The sequence below is a fragment of the Aythya ferina genome (assembly GCF_964211825.1).
Source record: "Aythya ferina genome assembly, chromosome: 1".
In the NCBI taxonomy this organism is placed as follows: domain Eukaryota; kingdom Metazoa; phylum Chordata; class Aves; order Anseriformes; family Anatidae; genus Aythya; species Aythya ferina.
Window position 1 is genome coordinate 119,113,021 of NC_140296.1, and position 21,706 is coordinate 119,134,726.

The 21,706-nt window shown below is 39.0% G+C and overlaps 1 protein-coding gene across 3 annotated transcripts in view; it reads right to left on the bottom strand.

Annotated features, from left to right (window-relative positions):
- Positions 1-397: 397 nt before the first annotated feature.
- F5 (coagulation factor V) overlaps positions 398-21,706 on the bottom strand; it is a 31,365-nt gene continuing 10,056 nt past the window's right edge. For all 3 annotated transcript variants that reach the window (XM_084506463.1, XM_084506464.1, XM_084506462.1), the window contains 20 exons: positions 20,941-21,162; positions 20,035-20,200; positions 19,545-19,722; positions 18,384-18,486; positions 17,788-17,999; positions 16,869-17,019; positions 16,279-16,491; positions 12,480-14,385; positions 10,642-10,804; positions 9,541-9,777; positions 8,840-9,050; positions 7,700-7,879; positions 7,076-7,192; positions 6,640-6,711; positions 5,478-5,569; positions 4,009-4,164; positions 3,103-3,247; positions 2,799-2,947; positions 1,458-1,640; positions 398-662 (listed from right to left, as the gene is read on the bottom strand). In XM_084506463.1, coding sequence (XP_084362589.1) covers positions 474-662; positions 1,458-1,640; positions 2,799-2,947; positions 3,103-3,247; positions 4,009-4,164; positions 5,478-5,569; positions 6,640-6,711; positions 7,076-7,192; positions 7,700-7,879; positions 8,840-9,050; positions 9,541-9,777; positions 10,642-10,804; positions 12,480-14,385; positions 16,279-16,491; positions 16,869-17,019; positions 17,788-17,999; positions 18,384-18,486; positions 19,545-19,722; positions 20,035-20,200; positions 20,941-21,162 — 5,045 coding nt within the window. In that variant the 3' untranslated portion in view covers positions 398-473. The remainder of the gene's footprint in view (positions 663-1,457; positions 1,641-2,798; positions 2,948-3,102; positions 3,248-4,008; positions 4,165-5,477; positions 5,570-6,639; positions 6,712-7,075; positions 7,193-7,699; positions 7,880-8,839; positions 9,051-9,540; positions 9,778-10,641; positions 10,805-12,479; positions 14,386-16,278; positions 16,492-16,868; positions 17,020-17,787; positions 18,000-18,383; positions 18,487-19,544; positions 19,723-20,034; positions 20,201-20,940; positions 21,163-21,706) is intronic.

Genomic DNA, 21,706 nt, shown 5'->3' on the forward strand with positions numbered 1-21,706 from the left:
CTACCCCTACTATCTCTTCTTACCTAGGCATTGCAGGAATGCAGCACGACAGCTCCGTATCTGCATTTGTTTTCCATCTCAAGCACTATGTACAGAGAACATCTGCCTGTAGCTGTCTATTCTTCCTCTATGCTGCAGAAGCATTACAAAATGGAGGCAATCAGGGCTCAGGACTAAGGCTAGTCTCTGTTCCCAGGGATTTAGAACTTAAAATTAAGTAAAAAGCAAGATTATACTGCTTAGGATGAAGAAGTGATATATAAAACAGAAGAGACTGCTATTTCTTTAGAGAAAAGAATCTGTTTTTTGAAGTGTATATTTATAGGAATGAACTATCTGCAAAAGAACCCTCTCAATTCTTGTTGGCAAAACATTAGGTCCTTTGATGAAGCACACATCCAAACTACTAAGTATGATTGCTTTAAGGATTTTTTTTTTTTTTAAAGTTGCCCTGCTTGATGATTGCAGAAGGGTTAAGAGCTCCCAGATTTTTCAGTCCTTTTTGCAGCCAGACCCCCATCAAAATCACACCCAAAGAGTTCTACCCGAAGAGCAATTCCATGATACCATGTCTTTGGAACAATGCGGATAAACCTGGAGAGGATGGGTGGGTTAAAGAAATGCTTGACATGTCCATCACTGTTTTCATTACCTGAGAAAACCTGCAAATACAAAACACACAATTAGTAAAAAGGCAGCACATTAAAAATAAGCTGATTTTTCTTTTTAAATAGTTCCTAGCTGTTGCGTTAGCCAACCAGGACAGGATGGACTGGTTAACTCTTATTTAAGAGTTATTATATTATATTATCTGCTCTTATTTAAGATCCAGTCTCTTCCTAAAATGCTGGGTCGAAGTTATTTAGGTCAGCAATATCAATATCTGAGCAAATAAACAGCCTCTGTTTCCATCCATATCACAAAAGCTACCACTCTAATTGGGATGGACAACAAAACCAAACTTGGGTTATTTTATCTCCACTAACAGCCCTTGTGGGTCAGGTTGGTGTAAAGTGATACAGGTAACAATATAAAGTACCCTGTCAGCTGTGTGTACCTAGAGCCTTCCAGATCTGTTACAACATAACTGCTCACTAATTTCAATTACAAAATAAAGGCAAAAATAAGAAAGCTGGAAAGAGGCCTTGGAAAATCCCTTGTTCATTCAAATTAAAAGCCCTTGTGCATTCAAATTGAATGCCCTCCTTTACTCATTGCATCAGTTCCTTTTATCACACTGTTGACTCTATGGATTTGGTGTTCTTTCCTTTTATTACTGTAAATTACTGTGAAAAATCAGATGGCTATTATGAAGTTATCTGTAGTAACCCCAGCTCCCAAACAATTTAGTGTCCTGTGAGAATATCTTTTTGGCTGGCTATTCTGCTTTTGGGCCCTGACAGTGCTCAGAATCTAAAACCAAGCAATGACAGAATTGTCTGAGCAGAGCATGATACCTTTGCCACTGAGCTTGAACCATCCGTATAGGATTTCCACTCTGAGCCTTCGTTGCTGTAGAGAATAACATAGGTTTTCACAAAGTTTTCAGATGACATGGACTTGACCCCCTGGGTAGCAACAGCAGTTATCTTCTTAATTGAGAGTAGATCGATTTGCAGCCACTGTTGGTTGTTGTTCGACTACAATTGATAAAAAGGGTTATCTATTAGCAAACATGTCTATGCCTTTATTTGCTTAATTGAAAGCAAATAATGCTTTATTTGCTTAATTGAAAATTCTTGTTTAAAGATAGTTAAGACTATCTTATGCTAAAGTCAGAAACATTCTTGGTGACCCATACAACTAACTTATTCACTGCAGATAGTGTATTTGGAGTCTTTTCACATTATTTTCAATGGTTTATGTAGCAAGGTTTTGGTAGGGGGGAGCTGCAGGGATGGCTTTTGTGAGAAAAGACCAGAAGCCCCAAATCAGATAGAGCCAGTTCCAGCTGGACCCAAAGCTGAGCCAATGACCAATGCTAGTTATGCCTCTGTGATAACCAAAGGATAAAAACATACAGGAGCTGTCAGAGAGGAGTACAAAAATGTGAGAGAAAAAACCCTGCAGACACAAGGGAAGGAGGTGCTCTAGGCACCAGAACTGATTCCCCTGCAGCCAACGGAGAAGACCATGGTGCAGCAGACTCTCTCTCTCCAGCATTAAAATGCAATATATCACAAAAATACCAAATGCTTATACAAAAACAGTAGCTTCCAGCAAAATTCAAAGTGCCTTGTACATAATACTAATACCAAACACTTTAGAAAACAGTTGCTTCGAGCAAGTCTCCAGGTGCTTTGTAAAGAAATGCAGCTCCATTTTGCAGACAGAGAAGCTCACACACCTTGATGAAAGTCATTCAGCAGAACAGTGGCAGAATGAACCACAGAATCTGCAGCCCCACATCCATTACGCTGCTCTGCCTATCGACCAGTCCAGCAAGGGTTTCTTTAACCCCCTGGAGCCAAATATTCAATTTGTATTCAACTCCTGAAATTAAAAGGGCTATTTGTCTGCAGGGAAGTGCTGCAGGCTCTGGCCCAAAGGACACCATCAATCTCTCCAAAATATGATTTCAGTGCTGTTGCCAAAAGCTTAACAAGATTTCTAGTGAAAGAGAGTTAAATGGGCTTCTTCTCAAAGGATGACAAAAGAGCTGTGAAGTAAGCTGTAAGTAAAAGCTGTGAAGTCCACTTGGCACTGGACATGGTGTGCAGGAATCCCACGAGTACACAGGCAGCACAAATTTATTAACAGTAGCTGCCTTGCCCTTGTCCCTCTTTTTCACTTGTTACCTTAGCTCGCCAGGCATTTATCTTTCCTTTCTGATTGAGACGAGCAAGGAAAGGATCCCATGTGTTAAACCAGGATGTCTTAACAGATGAGGCCGTTATCTGGCTGTTCTTGATCGCTCCATTTTCCATTCCAAGTGGCAAAGAGCAACCTGTTAAGAGAAGTGCCTTGTAGTTCTGTTCATCCAAGTAGACATAGCTTCAGCAACAATGTTGGAACTGAGAACACCTGCAATTTCAGTTTAATTTAACCTATTAGCACAAAAATTATCCAGAAAAGAAGCACCAACACATGATCTGTTCTTACCATCTACTTCACAGCCAAGGAGCTCCATGCGAAGAGTAGGCCTGTTATAGGCCTGCGTTGGGTAGACTCTGATATACTTAGCAATAATAGGGGGATCGATGATGTTCTCTTTTATACTATTGGCATCAGAATTACCTTCAAAAATCTATTAAAAAAAAATCACATGTAGTTAATATAATGCAAACACAAACTGAAAGCCCCCGCTGTTATGAAAGTAGTCTTTTATGCCACTAGCATCTTCCACTGTGACATCCTATGCCGCTTGAAATATTTCACACTTCCACCTTAGCACATTTGGAAGCACCTGTAGGCCTCAGTTCACATAAACAACCCATTGCTATGCGCTATATAGAACTGTAGGAACATATTAGTAGAGGCAAAAGGAGAGGTAAGATAATAGATTATTGATTCGGGAGTTCCACCACAGACACCTCAGAGTAAATGGAATGGAGCTGTATTTGGTAGGGTTAGGCATAAAACAAGCCTCTTGCAGGGTATGACCATTCTTATTACACGGGCCTCCTGCAAGTGTTTCAGACAGTTTAAAATTCAACCATTGTGACAGCTGGAAGGAAGAGAAAGGAAACAGGATCTGGTAGGCCTAATTTTTAGTTCATCTTCCTGCTTGCTTCAAAAAGCCAATGTGGGCTTCAGAAATAAAAACAGGGAGAGATGTTTGTAAGAAAGCCAGAATCTACAGTCAAGGTTAGAGAGCTGATCTAAACTCCAGCCTCATAGGTTCCTCAATTTGTAATTTGTCCTCTGGTCTGAATGTGATTATTCGATAATTTGATTCAAGCACTATATTATTAAAGTCTCTGAAGACCACCAAAATAAAGTTATCACCTCGCTGCATCATCCAGTAAGGTTACCAAGGTTGTGGCAACCCCCATAGCATGTACAGACCTTTTGTGCTTGAAAGCTGTCTCCTTTGAAGGTCTTCCACTTCCGTTTGTCTTTGCTGTATGCAATAAAGAACTTCTGGATGTACAAGGACTTTAAAAATTGCTTGGCACCCTGCATCTGTATCCCCGTTAACAGAACTTGTCTTTGAAAATCCACCTAGGAAAAAAGAGTGTTTATAAAGTGAATACTGAATAGTGAAGTAAGCGTCATTCTTTGGCATCTACACAATTGCTTTGAGCCCTGCATTTTTGTACCCACAACACTAATACTCTCAGGAGGAATACAAACAGATGGCAGAGTCCAAACAAATGCTTTCACTAATATTTGTGAATTTCTGTGTGCATTTAGTTTCAGAGTCTATTTCACAGTGTTCACCACAGCACTACAAAGACACCTCAGAATATCTTCACCTGTGCTAGGCAGAATTGCTATCTTCATTTTACAGATAGGCGAAAATAGTATAGAGAAAGTCAAGGTTCATATTTTCATAAGCCACCTCTAGTTTTGGATATTCAGGCTGAGAAATGAAATATGACGTTCTGAAGTGCTAGAAAGCCACCATCCATTCTGACAACAGATCCAAGCACTCGGCACCCAAGAAAAAATTAGCAAGACGTTCCTGTCACCAGTGGAACTCATTCTCTGTCATATGCCCTCCACCCCACATCTCTGCATGCTTTCCTGCAATAACCTCAGCTTCTCACTACCACGTCCCTTATTAAATTATTTCTTCTCTCAACATTTTTTTACAGTTCCCCTACTTCACCTCCACTAACTTGATAGCATGTCAAACATTAGCAAGCCAAATGTAACAGCAACCTGTTGAACTTATGCTGCAACACTAGTTTGAGTCTCTCTTCTCCCAACTGCACATTTTCGTTTGATTTTTAAGACATTAGCTACATTCTGTAGATACGGGTTTCAATTGGCTATCTGTTGCAAAAGTGTTTGGAATAGAAGATGGAAGTGATGCAACTGATTAATGTAGTACTTGAAGCCATAATCACATAAGCTTCATTTCCCCGTAATGCGTCAAACTGCACATAGGAACATCCAGTAAAAACAAAAAACCTCCAAAACTATCTGAAGTAATACTAGAGAGTATTACACTTTAAATGATCCCCCAACAAACCTACATAAAAATAAATATGTAACTGTTAGGTAGACAGTAGAAAAAAATGGTAGTGGAAATAATGACTTAATTTGCCCACAAAATGGCTACAGCCTAAATTGTAAGGGTAACTGTCCAGGAACTGAGCCTCAATAACACTACAGATGAGGTTACTCAGAGGAGATGGGCAATTTATGGTATCACCAAACTTGTTGCATCTTCTCAGTTTTCCCCAGCAGTCTTCTCTGCAAGAACAAGAGCAGCTTGACCTTCTAACAAAAGTTACAACAAAATCACAACACAGGACTGTATGTCCATGCCCAGACTCAGTGATGGCCAAGCACGTGTTGTTTTATACCTGGATCCAAGGGAGATCATCTTTCATTGTTGTGCTCCAAGCATTGTATGTTCCAGAATTGTTTAATCGGGCTAGCTTAGGTTCCCAATAGTCTACAGAGAAAATATGAATAAAGCAAGAATTTAAGGAGATGCTAATTTAAGTGCTTCAGTTCTTTTCAGATCTGTTGGGGGGGGGGGGGGGGGGGGGGGGAAGGGGGGAGAATTTGGACATAGCCAGCATTTGCAAGTCAACTATTACTCTACAAAGCTTTATAGTTAGAAGAATGACTTCAAAAAAAATAACAGCATTTTATGTAATATACTCTACTCATTTGGGATCAGGGTCTAGAGTTGGCTAAACAAGTTTTGGCTGCAAGCAGGATCAGACAAAACATGCTCTATATTGCCATATTCATGGCAGAGTTCCCCTATACATAAGGAAGTTTCCATGTTAAGAACTGATGTTGAATACATATGAACCAGCTTTCAAGCCTTCATAACACTGGCAGGGGATGGGACAAGAAAGGGGGAAGAATATGAAAAAATGCAGTTACATCCACAGCAAATTCTTCAAAATATGTAATTTATTTGTTATTTCAAGGGAAATGGTGTGTTTCTGCTTGTGTGAATAACCTGTGTATCTTCTTTTGCCACTGTCTATGTAGAATCCAATCAATATTTCTTATCAAATTATACCAATTTTATACCAGGAATAAAATTGGTAAATCAAAGACTGTGATTGCTCTAGATGCTACTTTCCCAAATCTTTCATAACAGATACACTTTGCACTTTCACAGCTCATACCACATGCAAATCTCAGTGTTTGTTTTTTTTTGAACATTTGGTGTTGATTCTCAAGCAGGGAACCCAGAAGACAAAAATTTGAAGCTAGATTTGTTCCATGTCATCCAGCAGACCCATGACAGAGGACTTCCTGACTCTCAGGCTTATAATGCTGACAGAAGACCCAGAACAGTGTTGGAATACAACGATGAGGCCTACCTAGTACAGGTCACAATCTCTGCCTACAGAATTGAAGAGCTTTTTAACCTGAAAGTTGATTCATTAATGAACTGATCTTTTACAATGTATCATGAGATGCAAAAAAAAAATATGGAACTGCAGTACTTTTCTGGGGATGTTCAGTAGCATGCCCAGACTTTTTTAACTATTAACTCACCTATATGATCCGAAGCGTTGATTTGTGAATCAAGTATAAGTCCACTTGCCAGACCCATTGGAATCCTGCACTCTAGAGAGAGTACAAGAAGTTTGTTTTAAAAAAGTTGTCTATTCCAATGTACATCTTGGTGGAATGTTCTAAAACAGCACTCAGAACAATTCTTAATAATACTGTAACATCACCACTCTTTTCCCAGAGAAGACCAAAATAAATCTCTGAAATTTCTTTCAATAGATTAATCTACTGGTCACTGTGAGAAAAAAAAAAAACAAAAAAAAAAAAACACAACAAATTCAAAGCTATTATGCTAAAGGCTGAATATTTTTTCTTCCTCATTGAAAACATCTCCCAGATTTGTTTCAGCGATCCTGAGAGGGAAGACATCACTTTACAACTTGGCTCCTCCAGACAAAAAAATACCTTAGTTCAGTACCTTTCTCTAAAACCAAATAGGATGCCTGCATTCCCGCTTGCTGATATTCCCCCACTTCAGTGTCTAGAAGCCACCAGCCAGGTCTCTGTGGTTTCATTTCAATTGTTTGAAATGAGCCTTGAAAAAAATGGAAGAAAGAAACATATCAGAAGTGTTAGCGTTATTGTAAGGTTGATGTTAGTGAGGTTGGGTGTTAAACTAAAGATCATACTGTGGCCTGATCCAGAAAAAATAAATAACCTGCTAAACATAGCAGAGAAAGCAGTAACTATCACCACTGTGTCAATTGTGCTATAGCTCATTCTACTACTCATCTTCCATATACATCCCTGGCCATCTGACAGGAAGATATTTGCCCATACTGTCTGTTTTGTCTGTAAGTTTACTCATATCTCCAGTTTCAGAAGACAATGTTACCTTTGCTTTCCCCCTCTTAAAATAAGTGCACCTTTGCACCTTAAGGGAGATGCAAAATGATGAGTTTTTACCATCACTGACAACTGAACCGTTAGTGCCCTCAGACTTTTTCTCCCTGTGCCCAAAGCAAACTTCTGTTCTCCCTTACATTGGTATAATTATGACAGACTTCAATCATCACCCCTTAGAATTTATTCTGATACTTACCTGGAAGGAGTGTGTATGTCCCAAGCTGATACTTTGGCTCTCCTTGTTCAACGAAGGTCTGTCCATGAAAATGAACAACATGAATGTCTTTTGGCCCTCCCATATTCAGCAAATGCCATCGGACCAGTTCACCTTCATACATCTTTAAGCCTTGCAAATTGTAGGTAATTCCATTAATGGCTAAAAAATAACATACAGCTGGTAAGGATACACTCCAAAAATACGTCTTATAAAGTCTTATATATGTCTTCTAACTGCTATAATGCAGTTATTAAAATTAGTCAAATATTTAACGAAGTAATGTATTTGAGGAAAAAATACAACTTTTTCCAATCTAAAGTGCTACACAATATAGTCTATGTACCATCAATTCAGAAAATCCAGAGACCTCATCACAGAATTTGAGCTCAGTTTGCTTGCAACATGTCGCAGGTAGGAGAACAATGATGTATTCTGTCACAACTGACACCCTTGATTAATAACTGATTTTAGAGACCACATTTTCAATGGCAGATTCTACTTTTCAACATGCCTTTTTCAAACATGATCATTTAAGATTTATGGCACAAAAACATCAGTTTTTTTAAAGACAGCTCACATACTGGGCGGATTTTCATAGGCTTTCATTAATGACCATTATTTCAAACAGAACAACAGATTACCTTTCAACACATAGCTACTTAACTCTACATAACTAAAATCTCTGTATCCACAGAGAGGTAATATGAAAGGCTGTCCTTGAACTGCTTAAAATTCTTTCAGTAGAACTAGTTGATTTGCCAAATTATTATTGTACTGCTACAATTCAGGCAGGTTTCACTTTTCCAGAGTATTAGCTTCTTACTGATAATAGTTTGTTTTAAATACAGAGCGTAAATGCATGTGAAAGAAACTTTCTGTAGAAACTTTGTCTAACATGTCCTTTCTACATTTTAGTAACAATTTTCGAGCCAATGATAATCTTTGCATATAAAACTATGACTATTACAGGTAAAATGGAGGACAACAACAACAAAAACATTCACATAATTAATGTGCAGGATTTATGCATGTCCAAAGGCAGGGTAAGCTGAGAAAACTTCCCCAACACCTTTCCTTCTACCGCAATATACTGCATACTTGACAAAGGGAAATAAGTACCATAGAATTTGTGGCATTGTTGATTTCCTTGGGTCTTCTCAGTACAAGATCTTCTAGAACGTTTGTCAAAGTACCAGCTTTTCTCTTCATCAAAGACCATAAAAAGTAAGAAAAAGTCTCGGGTGGATGTGCTTTTATTCTCTGACATATTCAAGGTTCCTTTTTGACAGATCAGTATTGGTCCAATCAAACCTGAGTGAGTATCTTTCTCCTAGAAGGTAGTAAACCCACATTAAATATAAGAGTGGACTTCCCAAAAGACGTCAAAAAGCATAACGTGCTATGGAAACGCATTGGGTCCTAAAACTTTGAGGGAAGGGGCCTGCATTTCCACTGCTTTGTATCTTTACTCTCCTCTGCTCAACCTCAACTAGAGTTTCCTAATTGGAATCTATCAACAGCATATATCCTCTTTTAACTGAATGTAAGAGATTAAATGTCAGATGGGAACATTAGGCCAGATAAAAAGGACAGATATCTAAAAAGTGTTCTGCATCTTATGAAATTTCCACAGCTGTATAGTAACATCATTTGGAGATGTTCAAAACTTGACTGCACATGGTCCTGGACAACCCACTGTACCTGATTCTGCCAGAGCCAGTGAGGGGGTATCAGACTGGATGATATCAGGAGGTCCCTTACAACCTAAATGATTTTGTGATCAATTGCAATGCTATCAATGGCTATTTCAATTTCCTTACCAGATTTACATCAGAGTAGTAGACCCAGGACCGACAAGCTGCTCCTGACTGCAGAGGTCCTGATCGCCTGTTTGCATACCATACATATATATAGCTGCTATTTGGCTGAACTTTGTCGTCTTCCTTAAACCAAGTAGTAGACTCATCATCGTAAGTGCTTCCCTCAGAGGACTTTTCATAGAAGAGTCCATGGGCATGGAGAGAATATGGTCTGGATGCCAGATTCTTAAAATGAACCTAGAGAAAAGGAAAAAAAAAATCCGTTGAGCAAATTCAGGCCTAAACCACAGCACCTACACAATACATTTCAATAGCCGCAAACGAGGGTCAAGATTTGTATGACTACAGGCCACACCGTTCATGTCAAAGTTGGCAGGGATTTCTTTTGAGATCTCCATGCAAAGTCACATACTTCAATGCAGGTAGTTAATTACAAAGTAGGAAACATGAGCCAACTCCCTGTCTTCTACTGAGCCCAGTTTCCTAGGTCTCTTGCTGTTGCCCTTCACTTCTGGGTATGCTTGTTTACAGCAAGCAGGGAGTTTCTACTTACGTTTTGCTGCATGGTTGCAGTAAAGAAGGGCGCAAGATAAGCAAATAGTAACATTAGACCTCTGTATGTGTCACTCGCACTGAAATCAGTGCTCCTCTCTTGTCCCAGAGAAGAGACATGAGGATAGGGAGATTCCATATTTACCTCCCCAAGCTAAAGTAGACTTTCTTCATACTCATGTTTTTAATGTAGCTCAATGTGTTCCTATTGTATACAACTCATGGAAATAAGCAGAAATGTATGAGATCTACTGTATGTACTCCATCCTTGTGTGTTGGAAGACTGAATGGAGAAAGGTGAGGAGTATTTAATGGTTGGAAACTAGAAAAACAGAAGTGAATTTACTGTGGATAGTGGAGAAAAGGGGGATCCTACCCCTTCAATGAAGCAACAAATTGTGCTCACTGTGCTCTTCTGTCCACAATGCAATTTCTAGCTCTGAAAAATACTTCCCTATCATCTTGTAAAATGTGGTATTTTCAGACCCATTTATATCACACTAAGATCACCATGAAACTCCTGTCTTGTACACATACTCAGTGACTTACTAGGATTACATCATCCACTTCAGCCCGGATAACTGGTCCCAGGATGCCAAGGTGTTCTTCATATTCGCCTTCATCCTGGAGAGTTGTAAAGGTACTATCTGTATACCTTTGAAAAATCACCTTATATGTGGTACCATCTTTACAGGCTTTGTCGTTCATTGTACTGAAAGGAAATTCCCACCAGAAAAAAAATAATAAGTCATACAAGTGAATTGGAAATTGCTCTGATGAAATCTGAGTACTCATACAACAGAAACATTTCAGAATGTAAATAAGTACACAAATATCAGAGGATTCTGAAAACCGTAACTTACAATACTTAAGCAATTCTTCTTCTTGAGTTCATGAGATCCTTCAAAGATTTGGTCATTTGTCAGTGGTAAAAACTCCAGATAGCCTCTGGAAACCCATCTAAGCTCTGTTTCCCTTTTTTACCATTAGCCTCAATAAGCTAAATCAGAGCTTAGCTCAGATTTACTGTGCTACCTACAAGTTACTTTCTCATAGATGTACCATCTCCAGAAAATTAACAAACACATTTTACATCTAATTATATCTGTATTTTGCAAAAGCAGAGATGGCAAGAACCAATAAGCTTTTAATCACTCAGACCATTTGTTAGGTCTTAAATAGAAGCACCAGGAGGTTATTATTCTGATAAAATATAAACATTGCCTTATTACCAGTACTGCAAAAATAGAAACTTAACCTATGTCACCTAATATGACAGTTTTCAGCTCTCCAGCACACTGACACTGCATATGCCATGGGCTCTGTTAACTTCACTGAAACCATGTACATCATAGCAGCTGAGAATGAACCTGACTGGGGAGGTCTGTATAGTGCTCTGAGCATAAGGATTTCTTTATTTTTCCAAGCGCACTGAGAAACTGTCTGTGGTTTCTGCTATTTTTACAAGTGCCATTTACACAGACTGAGGTGAGGCAGGAATAAACCCGGAGGATACAGAAAGAGTGAGGAAAATATCATTCAAATAAATTAGAAATTCAATCTGAAAAATAATATATTTCAGAGCTGATTTTTCTGTACTGACAGTTTCCTTGCTCCTGCTTTTTCTGCTCATGATAAAAACTGAAGTTGTGGCAAAACAGGCCATTTTGGTCTTGTTCATTTCAAGAACCACAAAGTTCAGCTTTTTGATGAAAAAATTACTAGGAATTCTACACATTGTAGGATAAACAGTGATCCTAATTTGGATAAACTAAGTTAAATTTTTAGTATGAGCCTCTCTCAAGTCACATACTTTTTGTTGTGGCATGGGGGCGCTGTCAAAAAAAAAAAAAAAAGAAAAAAAGAAAAATCCTCAACGTTAGGGTCTGTGATCCAGTCACCTTCTGATTTCTCTAAACAGTAAGAACAACACTGCTATAATTCATGCAGCTTTGCTTTCACTTTTAAATATAAGGCATTCTCCATCACTAGCATGGTTAATCATTTTGCATGTATTTTTCAGTGCCATGACCTTGTAAGGTTGGAAAGTATTATCTAATTTTACAAGAGATAACTGAGACACCAGAATCACTTCTTGCTAGTGCTAGAAACTGTGTGATTTCATGCTGCCTCTAAGCATGTCCTTCATGTATTAAATCAGTTAGCCCAATTAACACTGGAAAGGCTTTGTGCAAGGAAGTCTTTATGCTGTCTCTACTACAGAATCCAAAAATTAAAGGACATAAAACATGTTGTCCAAGTATAACAAAACTAACTGGAAGCTTCCCTCCTGACGTACTACAGAGGATTTTTCAGTTTTACAGAGGATTTTTCAATTTTACATATGAGGATGGTATGCAAAAAGAATGTAAAGGATTTAGCCAAACCTTTTTTTAAATCCTGCATAGTTCCAGCAGACTTCCTTGGCTGCAATGTAGTATCTCCTCTCATTCCCTCTGCTACGCAGGTAATGTTCAGCAATGCTCTCTGGGTTACGTTGCTCTTTGATATTCAGTTTTGGGTCTGTCATGTATGGGTCATCAAAGCTCACATAATGGTATTCATATTCACCACCTGACGTATCCTCAGCGTAATATTCTCCTGAAAAATATTCATAGTCTCCATTGCCATGGGGAAGACCAATCACAATGGATGGCTTAAACTGCCGTGGCGAGAGTGTGTGATTTGGCAGCCCCCCGTGGCTGGCCTCACTGGGTGCCTCTGTGGTGTTGGTGCAGCACGGTGGCGCTGTGTGGTTGGCCTCAATCTGAAACAGTGCGCGGCCAAACTCTGCTGCAGGTTTGGGGAATTTCTGGGATTTTTTACTCCTTGGGCTCAACAAGTGAGCAGTTTTGGGGTATTCCTGTTTTTTCCTTCGGATCCTGATGAGGGCTCCAGATGAACTCAAAGTATCATTCCTGTTTCCCCGCTTTCCTTTCAGAGTTGGGTGCCGGTGGCTGCCTTTGCGCTTTCCTCCCATTAGACCTGAGAACCCGTCATCCTTCTTCATATGTTTATTTAGGAATAATGTACCATTTCTGCCACCACGATGGAATTTACCACTAACAGACTTATCTAAGTTTGCCTCTAATCTCAGACTCTCCTTTGCGGACACCAAATTCCATTCCTCATTTGTCATTTTGGATGAATACTTCACAGTCCTGGGCAATGATGCTTCCAGTAAGTTCTTCACTAGTGCAGGGCTGGAATTAGGTCTTACATTGCCCAAAGTATGATCTAAAGAGAAAGTATCTGTTTGTTTGTCTTTGGATAATTCGAGTTCAGAGAGGCTGGATGCATTAGACTCGTCTCCTTCTACAAAGACATCCAATTCAAGTGTCAAATTAACTGCTTGCATAGCATTTCCCTCCTTCATTTCCTCCTCTTCCAGTTCATCATCGTAATCACTTGGAAGCTGTCCATCTCCCACAGGAGTTATATTGGTGGTGTTCTCCGCGTGATGCATGGAATGAGGTGCACTTGTCTCGTCAGAAAATGAAGCATTTTTATTTCTTACATGATTTAGAAGGGCATTCATCTTTTGGATGGAGTAAAACTTAATAGCCAGTGAGCTTCGCTTTTTCCTTTTACTATTAATGCTGTCATTTCCTTTCCCTGTGCTTTCTGTTTGATGTTCTTCTGAAGAAAATTTACTGTCCTTTCCGTTAGTCAAAGGCTCTTCTGCAACTTCCATTTGGGCTTTCCCATTGCTCAGCAAGTGTTCAGCTGCAGACATGTTACTGTGATCTATTGCATAACTGCTTTGGCTTCTGTTCTCAAATACTAAGTCAGGCTTTCCATCACTGGTGCTAGCTAAAAATAAATCCTTTTCTGCTGTCACTGATGTGTAATTTGACTGGAATGTTTCAGCCTCAACTTGGGGAAGAGGAGTGGTATGAATTTCTAAGAGCTGTGTGGATTCATTGGTGTTTATAACTTTCAGACCTGAGTCATCAGCCACCGTAGAACTTGCAGCAGCGTCTTCATAGTGTTCCCAGGCCAGTGCTGTGAGGTTTTGCATTTCTTCATTTCCTTTTGACTTCCTTGAGCTTCGGATGGAGTACAGAGCAGCCAGCTCTTCCTGGTAATCATCTTCGAAATTATCTGTCTCTGCTTCTTCTCCCACATTTTCTTCAGCTGAGGTGGAAGCAGCCTTTTTATCAGTCTTCGTGTATGTGACATCTACAACTTCAAACGAAGAATAATCCTCGTATTCACATCTGGCATCTCTGAATCTCAGCCTCATGCCGTTACTCTTTTCTGGGGCACCCCAGGATGCTAAAAGCCAAGTGCCTGCAAACAAAATAAAAAAAATGTTTTTCTAATATGCAGTATTTATTGGAGCGGATATTGCCTATTGTGTAAATGGTCAGGGCAAGTTGCTGGGTTTGTTTCTACAGCAACTGTTATAGCAGACTGCTAATCCTCAGCTGGGATTCCTATGAGCTCCACTGCAGTGAAAAATAATCAATACATGTAAATAAACAACAGCAAATAAATAACAGATGGAGATCTCCAGTGATTAAGGTGCACCAAGGATCTGAGTCCAAACATATCTCATGAAAAAGAAATAAATTATATAAAGAATCCTATGTTTACAGCAGGATCCAAGATTTTGATCTTCTGAGATAAAATTTTAATTTTAAGCTGTCTTTTATGTTACTTATATTGCCGCACACAAAGAACTCAAACAAAACAAACACTTTGAGAAAACATAGACAAACCTTTGACAAACACAGCATTTTAAAAGCTTATGAATGCATAAAGGATAGATGATCTTCAAAAAATGAAGTAACTTGAATTTCTAATATGGACATAAAATATTAAGCTGCCAATCTGAGCGTCTAAATGACTAGGTTTTGGAGGGATTATTAAACCAAGGAGGAATTATTAAATCAAGTTAGAAGATAAACTCCTCCATTTGAAACTAGGATATGCAGAGAACAAAATACAAATCCGATTCCTTAAACAGCATTAGATCAAGTTCTTTGCTTGTTGCAGCTTGCTTTTGGTACTAGCAGAAGTGATGGAAGACAGAAGGATGTCGTGTATTGGGTTTACGTGCCAAGGGTTTGGTAGCAGGGGGCTCCAGGGGTGGCCTCCGTTAGGAGAATCCAGAAGCTGCCCCATGTTAGACCCGAACCAGCTCCAGACAGTTCCAAAGGGACCTGCTGCTGGCCAGAGCTGAGCCAATAACCACTGTTGGTTTGTGCCTCTGTGAGAGCAGATTAAAGATGGATAAAACCTGCTGCACAACAGCAGCTGGGAGTGAGGAATGAGAACCAGCCCTGCAGCCCCTGCTACCAGTTGCAGCCCTGAAACTGGTGAAGTTGCAGCAAGTCTGCTGGAGTTATTATAATCCCCCAGACTTGAACAATAATTAAAAAAAAAAAACAACTCTTAACATACAATGCATTTTTAACTGATAAGGTCTTGAGATTGTAAGATCACTGAAAATAAACCTAGAGGACAAAAATAATCAGTTATTCAAACACACAAAAGAGAGGAAAAAAGCACACTGATATTTAAATAAAGATACCTAAACCCTGTGAGATTTTAAGGTGATCATTGGACAGTGTCTTCAATGAGAAACATATTTCTATCCTTTCATAGCTAATTCCTTATGTGTGGACTACATGGGTTGTAATACCACTTTTTTCAAGATCTGGTATTAATCCTAGTTAGATATTGACATAGATACTGATGAACTAATGATCTGATTCAGGCTGCCAGACTTCACTGCTGCTAAATGACCACAAGCCTAGAGGTAATACGTAGCCACTTTGTTCAATAATGACCAGTGTAATTTGACAATCTTGGCTCATTTTAGGTTACTTTGGATGGACAAGCTGGGAATCAAAGTTGGGAATTATGTAGTGGACTTCATATTGGGTTATTTGCATGGACAGTCTTAAAATGCCTTAAAGCAATTGTTGCTAACCCTAATTCTAACTGTGAAGTGAAAAAAAAAACAAAAACAAAACAAGAAAAACACAAACAACCACTATGCTATGTGCTTAGCCAACAAAACTGTATACATATCAGTAGCATTGGGGAATGATTCATGATTTTATGCCACTATGTTTATCTGAAAACCTTTTCAATCTGGATACATCTTTACAGACTAGAGAATAAAATAGTATCTTAGAGGAGCTGTCAAATAAACACTGCAGTCTTGCCACTTACCAACATTGTCCATTTCTACTGTGACTGATTCTCCACTCATTGGGAAAATGTTCAACACATCTTCGTATTTTCCTTTATACAGGAAAGCATGCCCAGAAAGACGAACAGAGACAATGTCATCATGAGTGCCAACACTGGAGAAATGCCACTGAACCACGTTATCTTGGCAAAATCCAAGGATTTCACTGCTGTCAGACACATAGCCATTTATTGCTAAAACGAAAGCAAAATAAAAGGTGGCTCAATATTTTCATGCCTCACCAATATTAAAACTAAAGAGCAAGACTTTGAAAGTCTCTCGTTCTTCAATGTCAGTCCACTGAATGGGACTCATATTTACACTCAAAGAGAGACTGGCACAGGGCTGAAACCCCAATAGCCTTGATGGGGATTCCAGCTCTGGAAACAGCATCTCCAAATTAGCAGAGAACTGCATCAAAATTGAATAACTTTTGCCTTTGCCTTGGGTTGAAAGCCAGCCCAGTGTTGGCAACAGAATTCCCTGATTGCACTACATCTGTGAACAATCAATCACTGAATGCTCAGGCTCACATGAGCTTTCATAATCTTCAGTTTGATATCCCACTCACTGTGCATTATGTTCGAGTTATAGAACTTGGGGTCATCCCTTTTAACAGTGGCAGGGCTGCTGCAATATTCCTTGATGTTATCTTCTATGTACCAGCTCTTATTTTCATCAAACACAGCAAACATTGCATGCTGCTCCCCATCTGCCTTTTTCTGGAAGACAACCAACAGAGCACAATTGCATTTTATGAGCAGAGGCACTTATTCAAGTACTCAATTCTACTATCTTATTTACTATGTAAACAACGTCAGCTTCAACAGAGTTGTGGTAAGTGTGATTCAAGGGGTCAATGAAAGGGAGTAGAAGGTCAGGACTTCAGGATGACAGTGCAGCAGCCAGCCTGAGGTGGAGCACTGAGCGAGCCACTAGCACTACTTACATGCAGATGGTATGCAACAGGGCAGTTTGTAAAAGGACCAGCCTTCTGGTTTGACCTGAGCACAAGCTTTTGACATTTTTTTTCTCCAAAGCAATGCTCCAGTCTTTGCCAGCAAGATTTCAGTGAATGGCAAATAGAGAATCAGTCTCCCAGAACTCTCCCATCCTGTCGCATTGCTTTAGATTTAGTGATGCCTGAGACTGTAATGGATGTAACTCAATAGGGTCTGACAGACAAGAACCAGCTCAGGTCTGAATGTCTTTAGAATATGAAGGCATAATAGCAGCAGGAAAAATTAGCATCAAGTCTAGGAACAGACTTGTAAATCAGGCTGACTTCTTGTTGAAATGCTGCTTTAAGAAAATCAGAATATAATTCGTCCACAACTGTGGATGATTACTACATCTTCAAGTGATTTCTTCAGAAAAATATTAGTTTGATTGCTCTTCACGAGACACTTCTCTAAATCAAAGCAAAACCAAATTTCACTGTAGATAAATTAATAAGCAAAATCTCTCCAAAAGGTTGCCAGACACGTTACCTGCACACCCTTCTGCGTCAGTGCTTCACTTTTGCAGATCAGAAGTGGGCCAATCAGTCCAGATGCTATATCTCTCTCAATATCTACAGCACTATGATATAGCCTAGTAATACACTGTGCATCCCGTGCAGTGGGTTGATCTGTTTTAGCAATTTGCCATTCATAAGTGTAGGTATTCCCTGGTTGAATTCCTTTACTCTGGGTGTCATTGCCTAAGGAAAAAATAAAGAGGGAAAACAATAATGATACAAACTTACAGACAGACCTTTATACAGCGTCAGGTTGCACCCTTTAATGAAATTGGTGTAGTTATACCATTTCAAGCTACCTCTGAGGTAAATTCAGCAGGAACATTTGGGTCTTTCTAAAATCACAAGCAAGAACAGAAAATCAAGACACCAAAAAAAGAACAGTTGTTTATGCTTTGCACATACTACCCTGGTTTCTCTATAAAGCAACATTAACAGGTCAGCAGAGGCAGAGCATAGAATTCAGGTCTCCTAGACATGCATTCCTATCTACAGCATCTCTTTCAAAGCAATGAGACCCTCTGCAACAGTTAGTGGTATGTAAAACACGACCCACAGATTTCTTACTTGTGGGATCCAGAGGATAATTAGCTCCTTCTGCGTTCTTTGAAAGTGTCACTCCGTGGAAGTAAATACTGTAGGGTCGACTGGCTTTGTTTTTGAACACAATCTGTATTGATAGACAAAACAAGACAAAAATAATTCAGTACCCCACAAATCTGTGTCCAAACATATAACCAAAAGATTCAACTACAGTAGAATTTGCCTGGTTTCAGCTCTGGAAGAGCTTGAAAGGCACAGGGATACCTTAAATATTGTCTGACATTATAAATCCAATGTCTAAAGGCTGCTGGTACTTGTCAGGATCTCGCAAATTCTACACTTTGTAGAGTCCATTAAGTGAAATTCAGCTTCTTACACAAACTTTCTGGAAAACTTAAAAAGAACACTTGTTCTTCCAGATTCTAGGCACATACTGCTTCAGGAAATACTTGGAATTATTGACTTAAATTCTTAATTACCTTCAGTATGAGAGAAGTCTGACTTAAAAGTCTGTCTTTTCCCGGACTCCAGGAATCAAAGGGGAGGTGAGCAAAAAGGTAAGATGTCCTATCTACTCATGATAAAATCAGGGAAAAAAAAGGAAGGAACACTGTGCTAAATTCAGATTCAGAATCATGGTAGCAACGAAAGGCCAGGAAACCTTGTGATGTATCCCTAAGTGACAACCAAAAGGCAGGTGGATGTGATACTGCAAAACAGCAGCACAAGCCTATGATGCTTTGTAGTTTCATTTGATAACTCAGTAAAAGAACATTTAACTATTAAAAGTTCGTAACATTGTCGAAAACAGCCAGAAAAAAAAAAAAAGAAAGAAAAAAAAAAGAGTGAGCATATCATTAATTTCAGCCTCAGATCTACATTTCCCCAGAAGTCCAACAGGGTCTGACTTTTTAAATTTTGGACCACTGTCAACATAAAAATATACTTCACAAAAAGTGTAAATGAATAGTGTTTGTAAAATAAAGCACAATCATGGAAATTATGGACAGAATGTTGAAAAAATTAACCTAAACACTATCACGCATCATTATACCTTTTAATAAGGCCAATATTTATAACACTAGCTATATGATTTGTCAAAAAATAATCAAACTAGTTCTCATGTAACTGTGCCCAACAGAAAAATTATGCTATAGTATATATCTCTGAATTTATGTTACTTACTTTAACTTTGTCATTAAGTTGAGCTCTTATAGTTGGGCCCAAGATCCCAGTTTCCTTGGGACGAGGGTTTTCCAGACGTTTGGTGAAGGTGCCATCAGTATATTGCCTAAAAATAGCCTTTTTATACTTTTTACCAATGAGATTCGAGAAGTTGTCCAAGTGCTGTGCTTTATAGTGTCTTAAAAATAAAGGAAAAGACAAACTGATCAATAAAATTTGAATAGTGGATGCAAGCTGCTACATAACAACAGATTATGTTGGAAAATCTTTTTCACTGTGAGGTTAAAAAGGTGCCCAGGCTGAGGAGTCCCCAGCCTTGAAAATTCAATGATATGCAACCTGGTCTAATTTTGCAGTTGGAAATAACTGATGTTGGCACGGCTTTGAGTACAATTTCAGGTGAGACAACCCCCAGAGGTCCTCTCCAACCTGAATTATTCTGTGATTTTGTACTAACATTCTCTATTATGTTGACAAAATATTATTTTACCTGTCAAGGCTGTCTGGAATATTTGGGGCATAATCCCAAATGATTTCTTCTGCAGCAATGAAATATTCCCAGTTCTTGACCATACGGCGCTCTTTATAGGAGAGACGACTCTTCTTCGCCTCTTTGTCCCCACAGTCTCTTATGGTGAGGTAGCCATGCATTCCAGCTAGTTGAAAAAAAAGAGTACCACAGTGATTTTTCCATTTTATGAAATCTTACCATTTCAATTGCATTTCTCATCTCTTCAGCTAAGGTGGCCTGCAAGCATTGGTCCACAACTGTTATCTTCTCAGGCTTAAAAAAGCTGCATCCATATAGGTTATATGGATGGGGAGGCCTCTAAGGAAACCATATTAATCAAACTGAATACAGCAGCTCTCTCAACTAATCCTTTTTGAAAAAGGCTGAACTGATAGAAAGTTACTTTTCCTCCTTCCTGCCCCCCTTCAAAATATATGTCTTCCAGCTCTCATAAGACAGATTTCTCTGATTCTTTAAAACAGAGTTTTGATCACTAATTATACCCACTTTCAAATGACAAGGAGCAAGTATTTTCTTTACATTGAGTGGTCCATAGCTAAAAGTGTTCAGTTTCTCAGGAAACAGGCAGTTCCTCACTTATTTTATAATGTTGCTCATCTGAGCAGCTCACAAACTTAGAAGCTCAAGTTCAGATTCACTGCTGCTCTGTGATCTGCACACAGCAGTAAAGCTGCAGGTAAGAACACCTTTTAGTTCATCTTACAGTTCCAGCTCCAACAAAATGCCCTGTTCTCTGCTGGTTTCTTAGTGAAATGACAACCATCTGAAACACGGTTACTGTACCACTGCAGAACAGAAGCTCTTTGGGACATAAAGAAGAAGAGGACAACTCTACAGTTGCCTAATAAATAGATGTTTCCTTGCCTTGCAGGTGCTTTTGGACGAGAGAAGAAATCAGCCACCTTCCTTCTTCGCTCACTGTCATGTTTACTGTGGTTGATGCTCCTCCCACTAGGTTAACAGTAGAAATTCGGTGATGTCTTTGCTCCATGGCCTGGCCATTGATGTGAATAGAGAAAATTTCTGGCTTGGAACTCATTCCTATCAAATGCCAGCTAATGTTGTCATATGCACAAGCCTCTAAATCTGAAAGAAAAGTGAGAGTAGTGTTCAGAATATAGGCAAATCATACAAATTACCCATGCCACACTAGGTGTGAAATGAGTCTTTGCTCAAAACATTAAATAAATCTCTGATACCTGTGGTTAGCAATTGCAACAAGAGGAAGATTCAGAAGCTTGCAGTGGAAGATACATGTAGATATTTAAATCTTACGTGCAAGTGACAACCTGACTTATAGTGAGATGAAGGAGGAAGAAAGCCAGTAGCTCTCTTTCAGAGCACCAAACTGTCCTTGTTTGAAAAAATGATCCAAGCTAAAGAATGATGCTGTGTGTAGTGGACATAATGTAGTGAAAGTAACCATCCTATCCAGTATTTGTTTAAAACAAAACAAAACACTCTAAACAGTCATTTATTTGCTTGATGGACTGGATGGAGGTATGAAAGTAGTTCCTTAGGATAAGGGGAAACAGCAGCAACAAAATCATCCTATTACTACCCTCAAGGTCTTCCCACTTAATTATCTGATTTAACAGCAACCGATTTTTCACTTACAGGAAGTTTTCCA